Source organism: Papio anubis, chromosome 4, assembly GCF_008728515.1.
Source record: "Papio anubis isolate 15944 chromosome 4, Panubis1.0, whole genome shotgun sequence".
NCBI classification, from domain to species: Eukaryota; Metazoa; Chordata; class Mammalia; order Primates; family Cercopithecidae; genus Papio; species Papio anubis.
In genome coordinates, this window is record NC_044979.1 from 142,455,518 (window position 1) to 142,470,616 (window position 15,099).

The 15,099-nt window shown below is 44.4% G+C and overlaps 1 protein-coding gene across 7 annotated transcripts in view; it reads left to right on the forward strand.

Moving 5' to 3' along the window:
- Positions 1 to 15,099, forward strand: part of USP42 (ubiquitin specific peptidase 42) — an 80,525-nt gene that overhangs the window by 39,145 nt on the left and 26,281 nt on the right. For 6 of the 7 annotated variants that reach the window (XM_021935639.2, XM_003895699.5, XM_021935638.2 and 3 more), the window contains one exon: positions 14,632 to 14,742. In XM_021935639.2, the coding sequence (XP_021791331.1) occupies positions 14,632 to 14,742 (111 nt within the window). Of the gene's footprint in view, positions 1 to 8,998; positions 9,090 to 14,631; positions 14,743 to 15,099 lie in introns of all 7 variants that reach the window. The other variant, XM_021935642.2, reaches the window with a different exon arrangement.

Below are 15,099 nucleotides of genomic sequence, written 5' to 3' on the forward strand. Positions count from 1 at the left end.
TGATTAAGAGACCTCCATTACGTTGTTAAATAGAGGTGATAAGAGTAAAAATCCAAGTCTCTTTCTCAGCCTTAGAGGAAAAGCATTCAGTCTTTCACCATTAAGCATGGTGTTGTAGGTTTTTCATAGATACCTTTTACCAGGTTGAGTTGTTTGATGCTTGAATGTTAAACCAACTGTGCATTCCTGAGATGACTCACACTTGGTCATGATACATTTCTCTATGTATTACTGGCTTTGATTTGCTAAAATTATAAACAATTTTGTCTTAATGAGTGTTATTAGTCTATAGTTTCTTATAATGCCTTTTTTTTTCTTGTTTTGTCGTTAGGGTAATGTTGGCATCATGGCAAGTGTTGGGATATATTTTGTTCACTTCTATTTCCTGGAAGAGTTTGTACAGAATTGATGTTATTTCTTCTTTAAATGTTTGGTAGATTTCAGCAGTGAAGCCATCTGGGCCTTGCAGTTTCTCATGGACAGGTTTTAAACTACATATTTAATTTCTTCTTTTCTCTCTTTTGTTTCTTAGAAATCAGGATCTTGCTCTTTTGCCCAGGCTGGAGTACAGTGGCAAGATCATACTGCAGCCTCCACCTCCTGGGCTCCAGCAATGCTCCCACCTCAGCTTCCTGAGTAGCTAGGACTAGAGGTGTACATCACCACACACAGCTAATTTTTAAATTATTTTTGTAGAAATGAGGTCTCACTATGTTGCTCAGGCTACTCTTGAACTCCTGACTTCAAATGATCCTCCCTGCTTGGCCTCCAAAAGTGCTGGGATTATGCCACCATACTCAGCTTTCTCTCTTTTTTGTTTGGTCAATCTGACAAGAAGTTTTTAATCTTACTGATCTTCTCAAAGAATGAGCTCTTGGTTTCATTGTTATAGTTTTCTGTTTTATTGACGTTTGTTGTTATTGTCATTATTCCCTTTCTTCTGCTTACTTTGGATTTAATGTGCTCTGTTCCAGTTTCTTAAGGTGGAGTCTTAGGTCATTTGATTTGAGATCTTTCTTCTTTTCCAATGTAAGTGTTAAATGCTATAAATTTCCCTATGAGTGGTACTTTAGTTGTATCCCAAACATGTTGATATGTCGTGTGTCAATTTTTTTTTTTTTTTTTTTTTTTAAAGACAGGGTCTCACTCAGTTTGTTGCCTAGGCTGGAGTGCAGTGGTGCCATCATAGCTCACTGCACCCTCAACCTTCTGGGTTCAAGTGTTCCTCTCACCTCAGCTTCCCAAGTAGCTGACACTATAGACATGCACCACCATGCCTGGCTATTTTTTTTTTTTTTTTTTTTTTTTGAGACAGTCTTGCTCTGTTGCCACGCCAGAGTGCAGTAGTGCGATCTTGGCTCACTGCAACCTCCACCTCCTGGGTTCAGTCGATTCTCCTGCCTCAGCCTCCTGAGTAGCTGGGATTACAGGTGCACGCCATCACACCCAGCTAATTTTTGTATTTTTAGTAGAGATGGGGTTTAACCATGTTGGCCAGGGTGGTCTCTATCTCTTGACCTTGTGATCTGCCCGCCTCAGCCTCCCAAAGTGCTGGGATTACAGGCATGAGTCACCGTGCCCAGCCTAATTTCTTTTTTTTAAATAGAGATAGGGTCTTGCTAAGTTGCTCAGGCTTGTCTCAAATTCCTGACTTCAAGACAGTTGCCTTGAACTCCTGGCACTCAGGCTAGAGTACAGTGGCATGCTCTTGGTTCACTGAAGCCTCCACCGTTCAAGTACAAGTGATTCTCGTACCTCAGCCTCCTGAACAGCTGGGATTACAGGCATGTGCCACCACACCTAATTTTTGTATTTTTTAGTAGTGATGGGGTTTTGCCCATGTTGGCTAGGCTGCTCTTGAACTCCTGACCTCAGGTGATCCACCCGCCTCGGCCTCCCAGAGTGCTGGGATTATAGGTCTGAGCCACTGCACCTGACCTGTTACGCCCTCTTGATGAACTCACTTGGTTATCATTTATGAAATGACCCTTCGTCCCAAGTAATTTTCTTGGCTCTGAAATCTACTTCATCTGAGATAAATTTAGCCACCCCAAGCTGGGCATGATGGCTCATACCTATAATCCCAACACTTTGGGAGGCTGAGGCAGGAGGATGGGTTAAGCTAGGAGTTCTAGACCAGCCTGAGCTACCAAATGAGACCCTGTCTGTATAAAACATTAAAAAATTAGCTGGGCACAGTGGTGTGCTTCTATAGTCTTAGCTACTCGGGAGGCTGAGGTGGGAGTATCACTTGAGCCAGGGAGTTGAAGGCTGTAGAGAGCTATGATTATGCCACTGTACTCCAACCAGGGCAATAAAATGAGACCCTGTCTCAAAAAAAAAAAAAAAAAAAAAAGCCACTCCAGTTTTCTTTTTCATTTCTTTTTTCTTTTTCTTTTTCTTTTTTTTTGAGGTAGAGTCTCACTTTGTCACCTATGCTGGAGTGCAGTGACACGATCTTGGCTCACTGCAAACTCTGCCTCCTGGATTGAAGTGATTCTCCTGCCTCAGCCTCCCAAGTAGCTGGGATTACAGACATGTACCACCATGCTGGCTAACTATTGTATTTTTAGTAGAGATGGGGTCTCGAACTCCCAACCTCAGGTGATCCTCCAGCCTCAGCCTCTCAAAGTGCTGGGATTACAGGCGTGAGCCACTGCGTCCAGCCTGTTTTTTTTTTTTTTTGAGACGGAGTCTCACTCCGTTGCCCAGGCTGGAGTGCAGTGGCACAATTTCGGCTCACTGAAACCTATGACTCCCGGGCTCAAGTGATTCTCCTGCCTCAGTCTCCTGAATAACTGGGATTACAGGCATGAGCCACCATAGCTGGCTAATTTTTGTATTTTTAGTAGAGACGGGGTTTTGCCATGTTGGCCAGGCTGGTCTCGAATTTCTGACCACAAGTGATCCGCCCGCCTCAGCCTCCCAAAGTGCTGAGACTATAGGCGTGAGCCACTGGTGCCCAGCCTGAGAAGTGGATTATTATTTGAAGGTAAACTGATAAGTTAAAGATATAACCTAAAGTAATCACCATGAAAAAAATATCAAAAATATGCCAATAAAGCAGATTAAAATATATCAATCCAAAAGAAGGCAGAAAAAAAAAGATTTTAAAAGACAACCAAGAATAAATGGGACAAGTAGGAAAAAAAAACACCAGCAAGATGGTAGATTTAAACCCAATCATACTAATAATCTCATTACATGTAAAAGGTATAATGCCTCAAAAAAAAAGGCAGAGGCTACTACTCGATAAAAAGCAAGATCAAATTAACAAGCTATTTATAAGAAATTCACTTTAGCCAGGCGCGGCGGCTCACGCCTGTAATCCCAGCACTTTGGGAGGCCAAAGCAGGCAGATCACGAGGTCAGGAGTTCGAGACCAGCCTGGCCAATATGGTGAAACCCCATCTCTACTAAAAATACAAAAATTAGCCAGGTGTGGTGGTGTGCACCCGTAGTCCCAGCTACTCAGGAGGCTGAGACAGAAGAATCACTTGAACCTGGGAAGCAGAGGTTGCAGTGAGCCGAGATTACGCCACTGCACTCCAGCCTGGGTGACAGAGCGAGACTCCATCTCAAAAAAAAAAAAGGTGAGGGGGAATCTACTTTAAATATATAGACAAAAATAGGTTAAAGATAAAAAGATGGAAAAAAAATATATCACGCTAACATGAATCATAAGAAAACTGGAGTGGGCTGGGCATGGTAGCTCATGCCTGTAATCCCAGCATTTAGGGAGACTGAGGCAGGCAGATCACTTGAGGTCAAGATTTCGAGACCAGCCTGGCCAATATGGTGAAACTTCGTCTCTACTGAAAATACAAAAAATTAGTCTGACGTGGTGGCAGGCGCCTGTCATCTCAGTTACTTGGGAGACTGAAGTGGGAGAATCGCTTGAACCTGGGAAGCGGGGATTGCAGTGAGCCAAGAACGCACCACTGCAATCCAGCCTAGGCAACAAGAGCAAAACTCTGTCTCAAAACAAAAAACAAAACAAAACATAACAATATTCTGCTTCTCATGTAGTGTAAGAACATTTTGATAATATACTCCATCTTTCCTTTCCCATCTTTGTGCTATTGTTGTCATGCATTGTTGTATTATTTTTTCCTTTAAATTCATTTAAAAAGTTTTGTTTTTAGATAGTTTAAAGCTTTTTAAAAATCATTTCTATTTACCTACTTGTTTACTGTTTCCACTGCTTTTCATTCCTTTTTATGTATCCAGACTCCAGATTTCCATTTGGTATTTTTCCTTACTTACTTTTTTTTTTTTTTATGGGCAGGGATTATTTTACTTTGTTACTGATTTTCAGCGTTTTGTTTTGTTTTGTTTTGTTTTTTTGGTTTGAAATGTCTTTATTTTGCTTTTTTAAAAAACTCAACGTTTTATTTGGGGGTAACTGTAGATTCACATGCAGTTGTAAGAAATAATACAAAGAAATCCCATGTACCCTTACTGAACCTCCCCCAGTGATGATACTGTAATGGAATATCACAAGCACAGTAGTGACATTGATATGGTCAAGATACAGAGCATTTCCATCGCCTACAGAACCCATCATGTTTCCCTTTCCCAAGCCCACTTGTGTCCCTGCCTTCCCTTAGCCTCTGGTGACCACTAATTCTCCATTTCTATGATTTTGTCATTTCAACAATGTTACGTGAATTATATGGTATGTAATCTTTTGGAATTGGCTTTTTCACCTAGTGTAATTCTCTCAAGATTGATCCAGGTTGTTGCGTGTATTAATTCTTTCATTGGTAGGTAGTATTTCATGGTATCCATACGCCACAGTGTCTTTTTTTTTTTTTTTTTTTTTTTTTGAGACGGAGTCTTGCTCTGTTGTCCAGGCTGGAGTGCAGTGGCACGATCTCGGCTCACTGCAGGCTCCACTTCCCAGGTTCAGGCCATTCTCCTGCCTCAGCCTCCCGAGTAGCTGGGACTACAGGCACCCGCCACCACACTCAGCTAATTTTTAAAATATTTTTAGTAGAGACAGGGTTTCACCATGTTAGCCAGGATGGTCTCAATCTCCTGACCTCGTGATCTGCCCGCCTTAGCCTCCCAAAGTGCTGGGATTACAGGCCTGAGCCACCGTGCCCCACCTGATAACGCCACACTTTACTTTTACGTTAAAGGACATCTGGGTTGTTCTAGTTTTGGGATATGTGAGTGGAGCTGCAGTAAACACATCTGGGTTGTTTCTAGTTTGGGGATATCTTTTTTTTTTTTTTTTTTTTTTTTGAGACGGAGTCTTGCTCTGTCGCCCAGGCTGGAGTGCAGTGGCCGGATCTCAGCTCACTGCAAGCTCCACCTCCCGGGTTTACGCCATTCTCCTGCCTCAGCCTCCCGAGTAGCTGGGACTACAGGCGCCCGCCACCTCGCCCGGCTAAGTTTTCGTATTTTTTAGTAGAGACGGGGTTTCACCGTGTCAGCCAGGATGGTCTCGATCTCCTGACCTCGTGATCCGCCCGTCTCGGCCTCCCAAAGTGCTGGGATTACAGGCTTGAGCCACCGCGCCCGGCGTTTTGGGATATCTTAAGTGGAGAGCTGCGGTAAGCACATCCGGGTCGTTCCTAGTTTTAGGATATCTTGAGTGGAGCTGCGGTAAACACATCCGGGTTGTTACTAGTTTTGGGATATGGTGAGTGGAGCTGCTATAAACATGAGTGTATATAATTCTTTTTGTCAGCATGTCTTTATTTCTCTGGGATAAGTGCCCAGGACTGCAAATGCTGGGTTATATGGTAGTTGCATGTTTGATTTTATAAGAAACTGCCAAAGCAATATATGAGAGTTCCAGCTTCCCTGCATCCTTGCCAACATTTGCTGTTGTTACTAGTGTTCATTTTACCTGTACTGGTAGGTGTGTAGTGATAACTCATTGTGGCTTTCATTTGCATTTCCCTAATGCCTAAAGGTGTTGAACATCTTTTCATGTGCTTATTTGCCATCTGTTTGTGTTCTTTGGTGAAACGTGTCTGTATCTTTCCCTCATTTTCTATCAAGTTCTTTGTTGTTGTACTGTCAAGTTTTGAGGATATGTGGTTTCCAAATATTTTCTCCCCATCTGTAAAATGTCTTCATCCACTTAGTGGATGTTTTACAGACAGAGGTTTTTAATTTTGGTGAAGTTCAATTGGTCAGCCTTTAATGGATTGTGCTTTTAGTGTCAAGTTTAAGATCTCTTTGCCTAGCTCTTGATCCTGCAGATTTTTTCCCGTAAGTTTTATTGTTTTATGTGTTACATTTAAGTCTGCGATCCATTTTGAGTTAATTTTTGTAGAAACTGCGAGGTTTAAGCTGAATTTTTTTTTCTGGATATCATTTGCTCCAGCGTCATTTTCTTGAAGAAGCTGTCTTTCCTCCATTGAATTGCTTTTGTATCTTTGTAACTAAAAAAAAAAAAATCATTTGGGCATATTTGTGTGTCTGTCTCCAGGTTTCTGTTGTTGTGATGACGTGTGTGTCTACCACTCTACGCAAGTCCTTCTTACTGTAGTTATGTAGTAAGTCTTGTTATCGGATAGAATGATTTCGTCCACTTTATTTTTCAAAATAGTTTCAGCTATTCTAGTTCCATTGCTTTTCATTACAAATTATAAAATAATCTTCTGTATACAAAATATTTTGCTGGGATTTTGCTAGGAAGTACACTAAGCTTGTGTCTTAATTTGGGGGGATTAACATCTTTACTATGTTCCTGAAGTCTACTTTATTCTTTATTAATTTAACCATTCCTGCTTTTTTTGTTGTTGTTGGTTTCTTTGTTTTTGAGACAGAATCTTGTTCTGTGACCCAGGCTCGAGTGCATTGGTGTGATCATAGCTCACTGCATCCTCAAAATTTTGGTCTCAAGCTATCCTCCTGCCTCAGTCTTCCTATTAGCTTTGGACTACAGGCATGTCCCACCATGACCAGCTAATTTTTTTATTTTTTACTTTTGTAGAAATTTGGTCTCACTGTGTTACCCAGGCTGGTCTCGAACTCCTAGCCTCAAGTGATCCTCCTGCCTTGGCCTCTGAAAGTGTTGGAATTACAGGTGTGCGCCACTGTGCCTGGCCTCTGCTTTTTTTTTTTTTTTTCTTCTTTGAAATGAGGTCTCACTCTGTCACCTGGACTGGAGTGCAGTGGTATGATCATGGCTCACTGCAGCCTCCAACTCCTGGGCTCTAGCAATCCTCCATCTCAGCATTTGGAGCAGTTGGGACCGCGGGTGTGCACCACCACGCCCAGATAAAATTTTTTCCCTGCTTTGTTTTGATGAATGCTTGCATGACATATCTTTTTCATCCTTTTACTTTCAGCCTGCCTGTATCATTACATTTGAAGTGAGTTTTTTTGTAAACAGCATATAGTTGGGTTGTGTTGTTCAATCCATTTTGTCAGTCTGTGTCTTTTAACTATCTGCTAATCTAGGCTGGGTGTCCTTCACCCTCATTTGTTTAGGTGGTTTACCTTTAAGGTGGTTATTGATATTTTAAGACTTAAGGCTTATTTTACCATTTAATATTTTGTTTTTGGTTCTGTTCATTTTTGTATATCTTTGTTTTCTTACCTTGCTTCTCTGTGGGTTACTTGAATACTTGAAAATATTTTTCAAAATTACATCATTTTGCTTTACTTGAGTCTATCTTTGTTTGGGGGTGAGTCGAGGACAGGGTCTCACTCTGTCACCTAGGCTGGAGTGTGGTTGCACGATCTCAGCTCGCTGCAGCCTCAATCTCCCAACCTCAAATGATCCTCCTGTCTCAGTCTCCCAAGTGGCTTGGACTACATACAGGTGTGTGCGACCGTGCCTGGCTAATTTTTATAGAGACAGGGTTTCACCATGTTGCCCAGGATGATCTCAAACTCCTGGGCTCAGGTGATCCGCCCGCCTCACGCTCCCAAAATGCTGGGATTACAGGCGTGTGCCACTGTGCCTGGAGCCTTTTTAGTGGTCACTTTTAGGGACCACATTTACACACACACAACTTACCACAGTTTACTGGTATTGTCATTTTACTAGTTTGAGGGAAGTATAGAAACATTACTTCCCTATGTCCTTTACTCTCCACTAGTTATAATTGTTTAAAAATGTTTCTTCTAGGCCGGGCGTGGTGGCTCATGCCTGTAATCCCAGCACTTTGGGAAGCCGAGGCAGGTGGATCACCTGAGGTCAGGAGTTCGAGACCAGCCTGGCCAACATGGTGAAACCCCATCTGTACTAAAAATACAAAAAATTAGTCGGGCATGGTGACGGACACCTGTCATCCCAGCTATTCGGGAGGCTGAGGGAGGAGAACCACCAGGAGGCAGAGATTGCAGTGAGCCAAGATCGTGCCACTGCACTCCAGGCTGGTTGACAAAAAAAAAAAAAAAAAGACCGGGCCCGGTGGCTCATGCCTGTAATCCGAGCACTTTGGGAGGCCGGGGTGGGCGTCACCTAAGGTCAGGGGTTTAAGACCATCCTGGCCAACGTGGTGAAACCCCATCTCTACTAAAAATACAAAAATTAGCCAGGTGTGGTGGCGTATGCCTGTAGTCCCAGCTACTTGGGAGGCTGAGGCAAGAGAATCACTTGAACCCAGGAGGCAGAGGTTGCAGTGAGCCAAGATCATGCCATTGCACTCCAGCCTGGGTGACAGAGTGAGACTCTGTCTCAAAAAAAAAAATTTTTTTTTCTTCTGTATACATTTAGAACCATATCGGGCAATGTTGTAATTTTTGTTTGAGAGATTCTTAGTTCTCGGTATGATGAGTGATTTTTAGTTGAAAGCTGGATTTTAAAACAATTTATTTTTTTGAGTCAGGGTCTTACTCTGTTGTCCAGGCTGGAGTGCAGTGGTGTAATCATGGCTCACTACAGCCCCCACCTCCTGGGCTCAAGCAGTCCTCTTGCCTCGGCCTCCCAAAGTGCTGGAATTGTAGGCATGAGCCACCACGCCTGGCCATGGATATTTTGGTATTATCTTATAAGACACTGAGTCTTATCTAACCTTTGTTTTAGCCAGCTTGCTCTGACACTGCTCTGGCAGAGGAAGTGATGTCAGATGGAGTAGAAGCCCACATTCCCCACTCAGCCTCCGTTGGCACCCCAGGTGGGAATTGGGGATCTTTGTCCCTGCTGGGTGGAAGTGGAAGTTCCTGCTCCCCACATGGTCTCCACGGACACTCCAGTAGGAGTGGTTTTGTTACCAATGAGTGACGGTGACAGTCCTGACTCTGACCCTCACCAGGGGCTGTGGAGGCCATAGTAGGGGAGAGTTGTAGAGGTGGCTTTTTACTATTGGGTGGGTGGAAATCTGGGCTCCCCATGTGATTGTCACTAACAACATGGGGTGGGACAGGGTTTGTTCATACAGTATGGTTGCAAGTCCCAGCTCCTAGTCTGCTTTCTCTACCGTTAACCCAGTGTGGGTTAGGGTGCCTTGCTACAGCCTGTTGAGTGTAAGTCTAGGCTGTTTTCTTGGCTTTTGCTGGTGTGGGTAGAGGTGAGGCCATAGTTCTTCTGTGGTATTTGAATGTCTTTTGTATTCTTTTACGAGATGGTTGGTCAGGTGCAGCCACAAGAGGAGACACAGGAGAGGCTCAGGAAGACAAAGATTTTATGCTCACATGTCACACCATGCAGGGCCATGTGGTAAGGACCCCTGAGGGGTCAGGAAGCAGAAGACAGGAGCAAGGGGAAGGCATTATTGGCCAGAGCCTTCGTTGAGGTTTCCGTGGGAAAAGCAGGGTAGGGCATGGGGAAGAATTTGGGATTGGCTGGTTTGAATAATTTCAGTGGGCTCTGAGCCACAGGCGTGGCCCAGAGTTGCCTGGCACCTGGCCCTGAGATGGTTAGGGCAGAGGAGTGTTGCCTCCTGGGGTGCACAGGCAGGTGAATGGAGAAGGAAGGGCTCTGGATTGGTTAGTCTGTATAGCAAAGGCTTGCACGAACGCTGAGCCCTTTGCTACCTCTAAGAATTGGCTAGCCTGAGGGGCAGCCTCTTCCCAGCCAGAAAGATCTTTAGAATGTCAAAACATGATCATAATTCTTACACTTCCAGCAGTTTGGGAGGCAGAGGAGGGCAGATCACTTGAGCCCAGGAGTCCGAGACCAGCCTGGCCAACATGGTGAAACCCTGTCTCTACTGAAATACAAAAATTAGCCGGGTATGGTGGTGGGCGCCTGTAATCCCAGCTACTTGAGAGACGGATTGGGGGATCTCCTGAGCTTTGGGAGGTAGAGGCTGCAGTGAGCTGTGATCCCGCCACTGCAGTCCAGCCTGGGTGACAGAGTGAGATCCTGTCTCAAAAAAAAAAAAAAAAAACCAAGCATCATAACATACAGAAAAAAATACATACAGAAGCCGAAATAGAGCGATGATTTCCAAAGGTTTCTGTCACACGAGGCTGCCCCTTCCTCCTCCTTTGGCTGGAGAGAGTGGGAGGGATTTTGCTGGGCTTGATTGTCTGCAGTTGTTGGGGTTTCCAGGTTGCTGACTTCTTAGCTCCAAGTCTGACTAGAAGCAGCACAAAGATGGACTAGAAGAAGCACAAAGAAACCCCAGGGAACTCACCACCGTGTCTTCTGAGGTCCCTAGCATGTCTCTTTCTCTACCTTTCACAGCCTTTTAAGGTTCGTTTTATATACAATGGTCAGGATTTGTTGTTGTACTTGGCAGGATGAATAGAAAACTACCTCTACTCTGTCTCCCAGAAGTGCTAGTCTCATGCTTGTTTTTGAACGATGTTTTCATGGGGTGTAGAATTCTATGTTAACATTATTTGTCTTTTTTGAGACAGGCTGTCACTCTCACCCAGGCTAGAGTGCAGTGGTGTGACATTATATAGCCTCAACTTCTTGAGCTCAAGTAATCCTCCCACCTCAGCTTCCCGAGTAGCTGGGACTACAGGCATTGACCACCCTGCCTGGCTAATTTTTTGTAGAGACAGGATTTTGGCCATGTTGCCCAGGCTGGTCTCGAACTCCTAGGCTCAGGCGATCTACTTGGCCTCGGCTTCCCAAAGTGCTGAGATTACAGGGCAGCCACTACACCTGGCGTGTTCTTTTTCTTTTAATACTTGGAAGATAGTATTCCGCTGTTCTTCTGGCCTGTGCTGTGCCTGAAGTCTGTTGTTGGTTTTACCTTTGTTCCTATATACATAATGGTTTTTTGTTTTTGTCTTTGTTTCCTGTGTTTTTTTGAGACCGAGTTTTACTCGGTGGCGCAGGCCGGAGTGCAGTGGTACAATCTCAGCTCACTGCAACCCCGGCCTCCGGGTTCAAGTGATTCTCCTGTCTCAGCCTCCCGAGTAGCTGGGATCACAGGCATGCACCACCATGCCCAGGTAATTTTTTGTATTTTTAGTAGAGACAGGGTTTCACCATGTTAGCCAGGCTGGTCTGGAACTCCTGACCTCTAATGATCCGCCCGCCTCAGCCTCCCAGAGTGCTGGGATTACAGGCATGAGCCACTGCACCAGCCTATGTAATGTTTTCTTTGTTTGTTTGTTTTTTGAGATGGAGTTTCGCTCTGTTGCCTGGGCTGGAGTGCAGTGGCGCAATCTTGGCTCACTGCAACCTCTGCCTCCCTGGTTCACGCCATTCTCCTGCCTCAGCCTCCTGAGTAGCTGGGACCATAGGCGGCCGCCACCACGCCCGGCTAATTTTTTTTTTGTATTTTTAGTAGAGACGGGGTTTCACCGTGTTAGCCAGGATAGATCTCCTGACCTTGTGATCTGCCTGCCTCTGCCTCCCAAAGTGCTGGGGTTACAGGCGTGAGCCACCGCACCCAGCCCAGCCTACGTAATGTTTTTATCTCCAGTGCTTTTAAGATTTTTATCACTGGTTGTAAGCAGTGGGGCTTTGTGTAGTTTTCTTCATGTTTCTACTACTGGAATTTGTTGAGGTTCTTAGATCTGTACATGTATTATTTCTGTCAAATTTTGACAACTTTCAGTGACTTTTGAAAACTTAACTTTTTTGGTGTAAGTTTCCCTTGAATATTAATATAGACTCATGTGAACTGACAGCTCAGTCAGGATACGAAACCGTGCCTCTTCCCAAAAACCTCCCTTGTGCTTTTCCTTTGTAGATAATTGTTAGTTCTTGAAATATTTATGCTGTCCTTTTACCTTCAGGCTCTAATGACGTATATCAGGGGCAATGTAAAATTGTCCCTTAGCTTACTGGTACTCTGTGTTGTTGTTGTGAGATTTGTTCTTCTTATGTTTTATTATGGATATTTTCTACCCATAATGAGTATCTTCAGGTTCACTAATCTTTTCTTATATGGTGTCTAATCTGTTATTAATCACATCTGGTGTTTTTGTTATTGTTGTTTGTTTTTGTTTTTTTGAGACAGGGTCTTACTCTGTCGCCCAGGCTGGAGTGCAGTGGCGCTATCACAGCTTACTGCAGCCGCCAACTGCTGGGCTCAGGTGGTCCTCCCATCCCACATCAGCCTCTGGAGTAGCTGAGACTGCAAGCACGTGCCACCACACCTGGCTAATTTTTGTATTTTTAGTAGAGATGGGGTTTTGCTGTGTTGCCCAGGCTGGTCTCAAACTCCTGGGCTCAAGCAGTCCGCCTGCGTCAGCCTCCCGAAGTGCTGGGATGACTGGCATGAGCCACCGCACCTGGTGCATCTGATGTATTTTTCATCCCAGAGAGTCTACTGTTGATGTGTATAAGTAGATTTGCATCTATTTCCATGTTTCTTCTTAATGTGTTCTTCCATTTTTCATTTCCTTGAACATAGGAATATATTTGTAATATCTTTTTTAAAGTTACTGTCTTCTGATTATATTTTCTGTGTTATTTCTGGGTTTTTTTCTATTTATTTTCTCCTTGTTACTGGTCATTCCTGTATCTTTGCGTGCCTTGTACTGTTTGATTGGATGCCAGACAGAATGAATTTTATGTTGTAGGGTGCTGAGATTTTTGTATTTCTTAAAAAGTATTTTTGAGCTTTATTGCGGGACAAAGTTAATTGGAAATAGTTTGATCCTTTTGTGGTGTTTTAAGCATTATTAGGTACATCTGGGCAGCCTTTAGTCAGGTAGTTCCTCAGGCTCGGTGCTGTCGACACTTCGGGTAATTCTTTGTTGTGAGGGGCTGTCCTGTGCATTTGAGGCTGTTTAGCAGCATCCCTGGCATCTGCCCACTAGATGCCGTGGCACCACTTAACATGTGCTAAGAATGAGTTTTACGTTTTTAGAAAGTTGTAAAAAAAGATATGCCATAGAGACCACCATCTGTGGCCAGCAACGCCAGAGTATTTACACAGAGATTATTTTCTTTTTTCTTTTCTTTCTCTGTTTTTTGAGCCAGGGTCTCGCTCTGTTGCCCAGGCTGTAGTGCAGTGGTGTGATCACAGCTTACTGCAGCCTCAACCTCCCTGGGGTCAGGTGATCCTCCTACCTCAGCCTCCTGGATAGCGGGAATTACAGGCTTATGCCACCACACTGGGCTAATTTTCTTTTTATTTTTTGTAGAGACAGGGTTTGACCATCTTGCCCAGGCTAGTCTCAAACTCTTGGCCCCAAGAGATGCACCCACCTCGGCCTCCCGGAGTGCTGAGATGATAGGCATGAGCCATGGTGCACGGCCTGCACAGTGATGTCTAATCCCTGCTGTGGGAGACATTCTTTTAGCATTTGAGATAAATGGTGGTATGAGGGGAAAAACCTTGCTTTTCCAGTATAGAGAGTAGCTAGGATCACTGGCTTTCAAATTTGAAAGAGTATGATTTGAATCCAGTTATGTGTCTGTCACATAATAACTCTTTGACATTGTGCAAACTTTTAAACTCTCGTAGCCTTTTTCCTTTCTTGTGAAAGAGAGCTAATATGTACTTATCACTTAGGTTTGTTAGAAAAGTAAATGAGGCCAGGGCGGTGGCTCACACCTGTAATCCCAGTACTTTGGGAGGCCGAGGTGGGCGGATTGCGTGAGGTCAGGAGTTCGAGGCCAGCCTGGCTAACATGATGAAACCCCATCTCTACTAAGAATACGAAAAAAAAAATTAACCGGGCGTGGTGGCCCACACCTGTAGTCCCAGCTACTTGGGAGACTGAGGCAGGCAAATCGCTTGGACCCAGGAGGCAGAGGTTGCTGTGAGCCAAGGTCGCGCCACTGCACTCCAGCCTGGGCAACAGAGTGAAACTCCATCTCAAAAAATAAAAAAAAAGGCCGGGCGCGGTGGCTCAAGCCTGTAATCCCACCACTTTGGGAGGCCGAGACGGGCGGATCACGAGGTCAGGAGATCGAGACTATCCTGGCTAACCCCGTGAAGCCCTGTCTCTACTAAAAAATACAAAAAACTAGCGAGGCGAGGTGGCGGGCGCCTGCAGTCCCAGCTACTCGGGAGGCTGAGGCAGGAGAATGGCGTAAACCTGGGAGGCGGAGCTTGCAGTGAGCTGAGATCCGGCCACTGCACTCCAGCCTGGGTGACAGAGCGAGACTCCGTCTCAAAAAAAAAAAAAAAAAGAACAAAGAAAAGTAAATGAAAATGCATAAAAGTAGATAGCTCAAGGCATGCATATAGCAGCTATTATTTCATTTCAGGTAGTGTGCCCCTGATTTGTCATTAGCCTTGATGTGTGTATATAGTTGTATTTTGCTAATTTGGAGGATTATCATCTATCTTTCAGGTCATGCAGAAGGCTTTTGTATGATGTGTACAATGCAAGCACATATTACCCAGGCACTCAGTAATCCTGGGGACGTTATTAAACCAATGTTTGTCATCAATGAGATGCGGCGTAAGTATTAACTATTGTAGTTTTATATTTGTATTTATTACCTATTCTTTTTTTTTTTTTTTGAGACAGAGTCTTGCTCTGTCGCCTAGGCTGGAGCATAGTGGCGCTATCTCGGCTCACTGCAGCCTCCACCTCCCAGGTTCAAACGATTCTCCTGTCTCAGCCTCTCAAGTAGCTGGGATCACAGGCGTGCACCACTATGCCAGGCTAATTTTGTATTTTTAGTACGGATGGGGTTTCTCCATGTTGGTCAGGCTGGTCTCGAACTCCTGACCTCAGGTGACCCACCTGCCTCTGCCTCCCAAAGTACTGAGATTACAGGTGTGAGCCATCACACCCGGCCTATTACCTAATTAT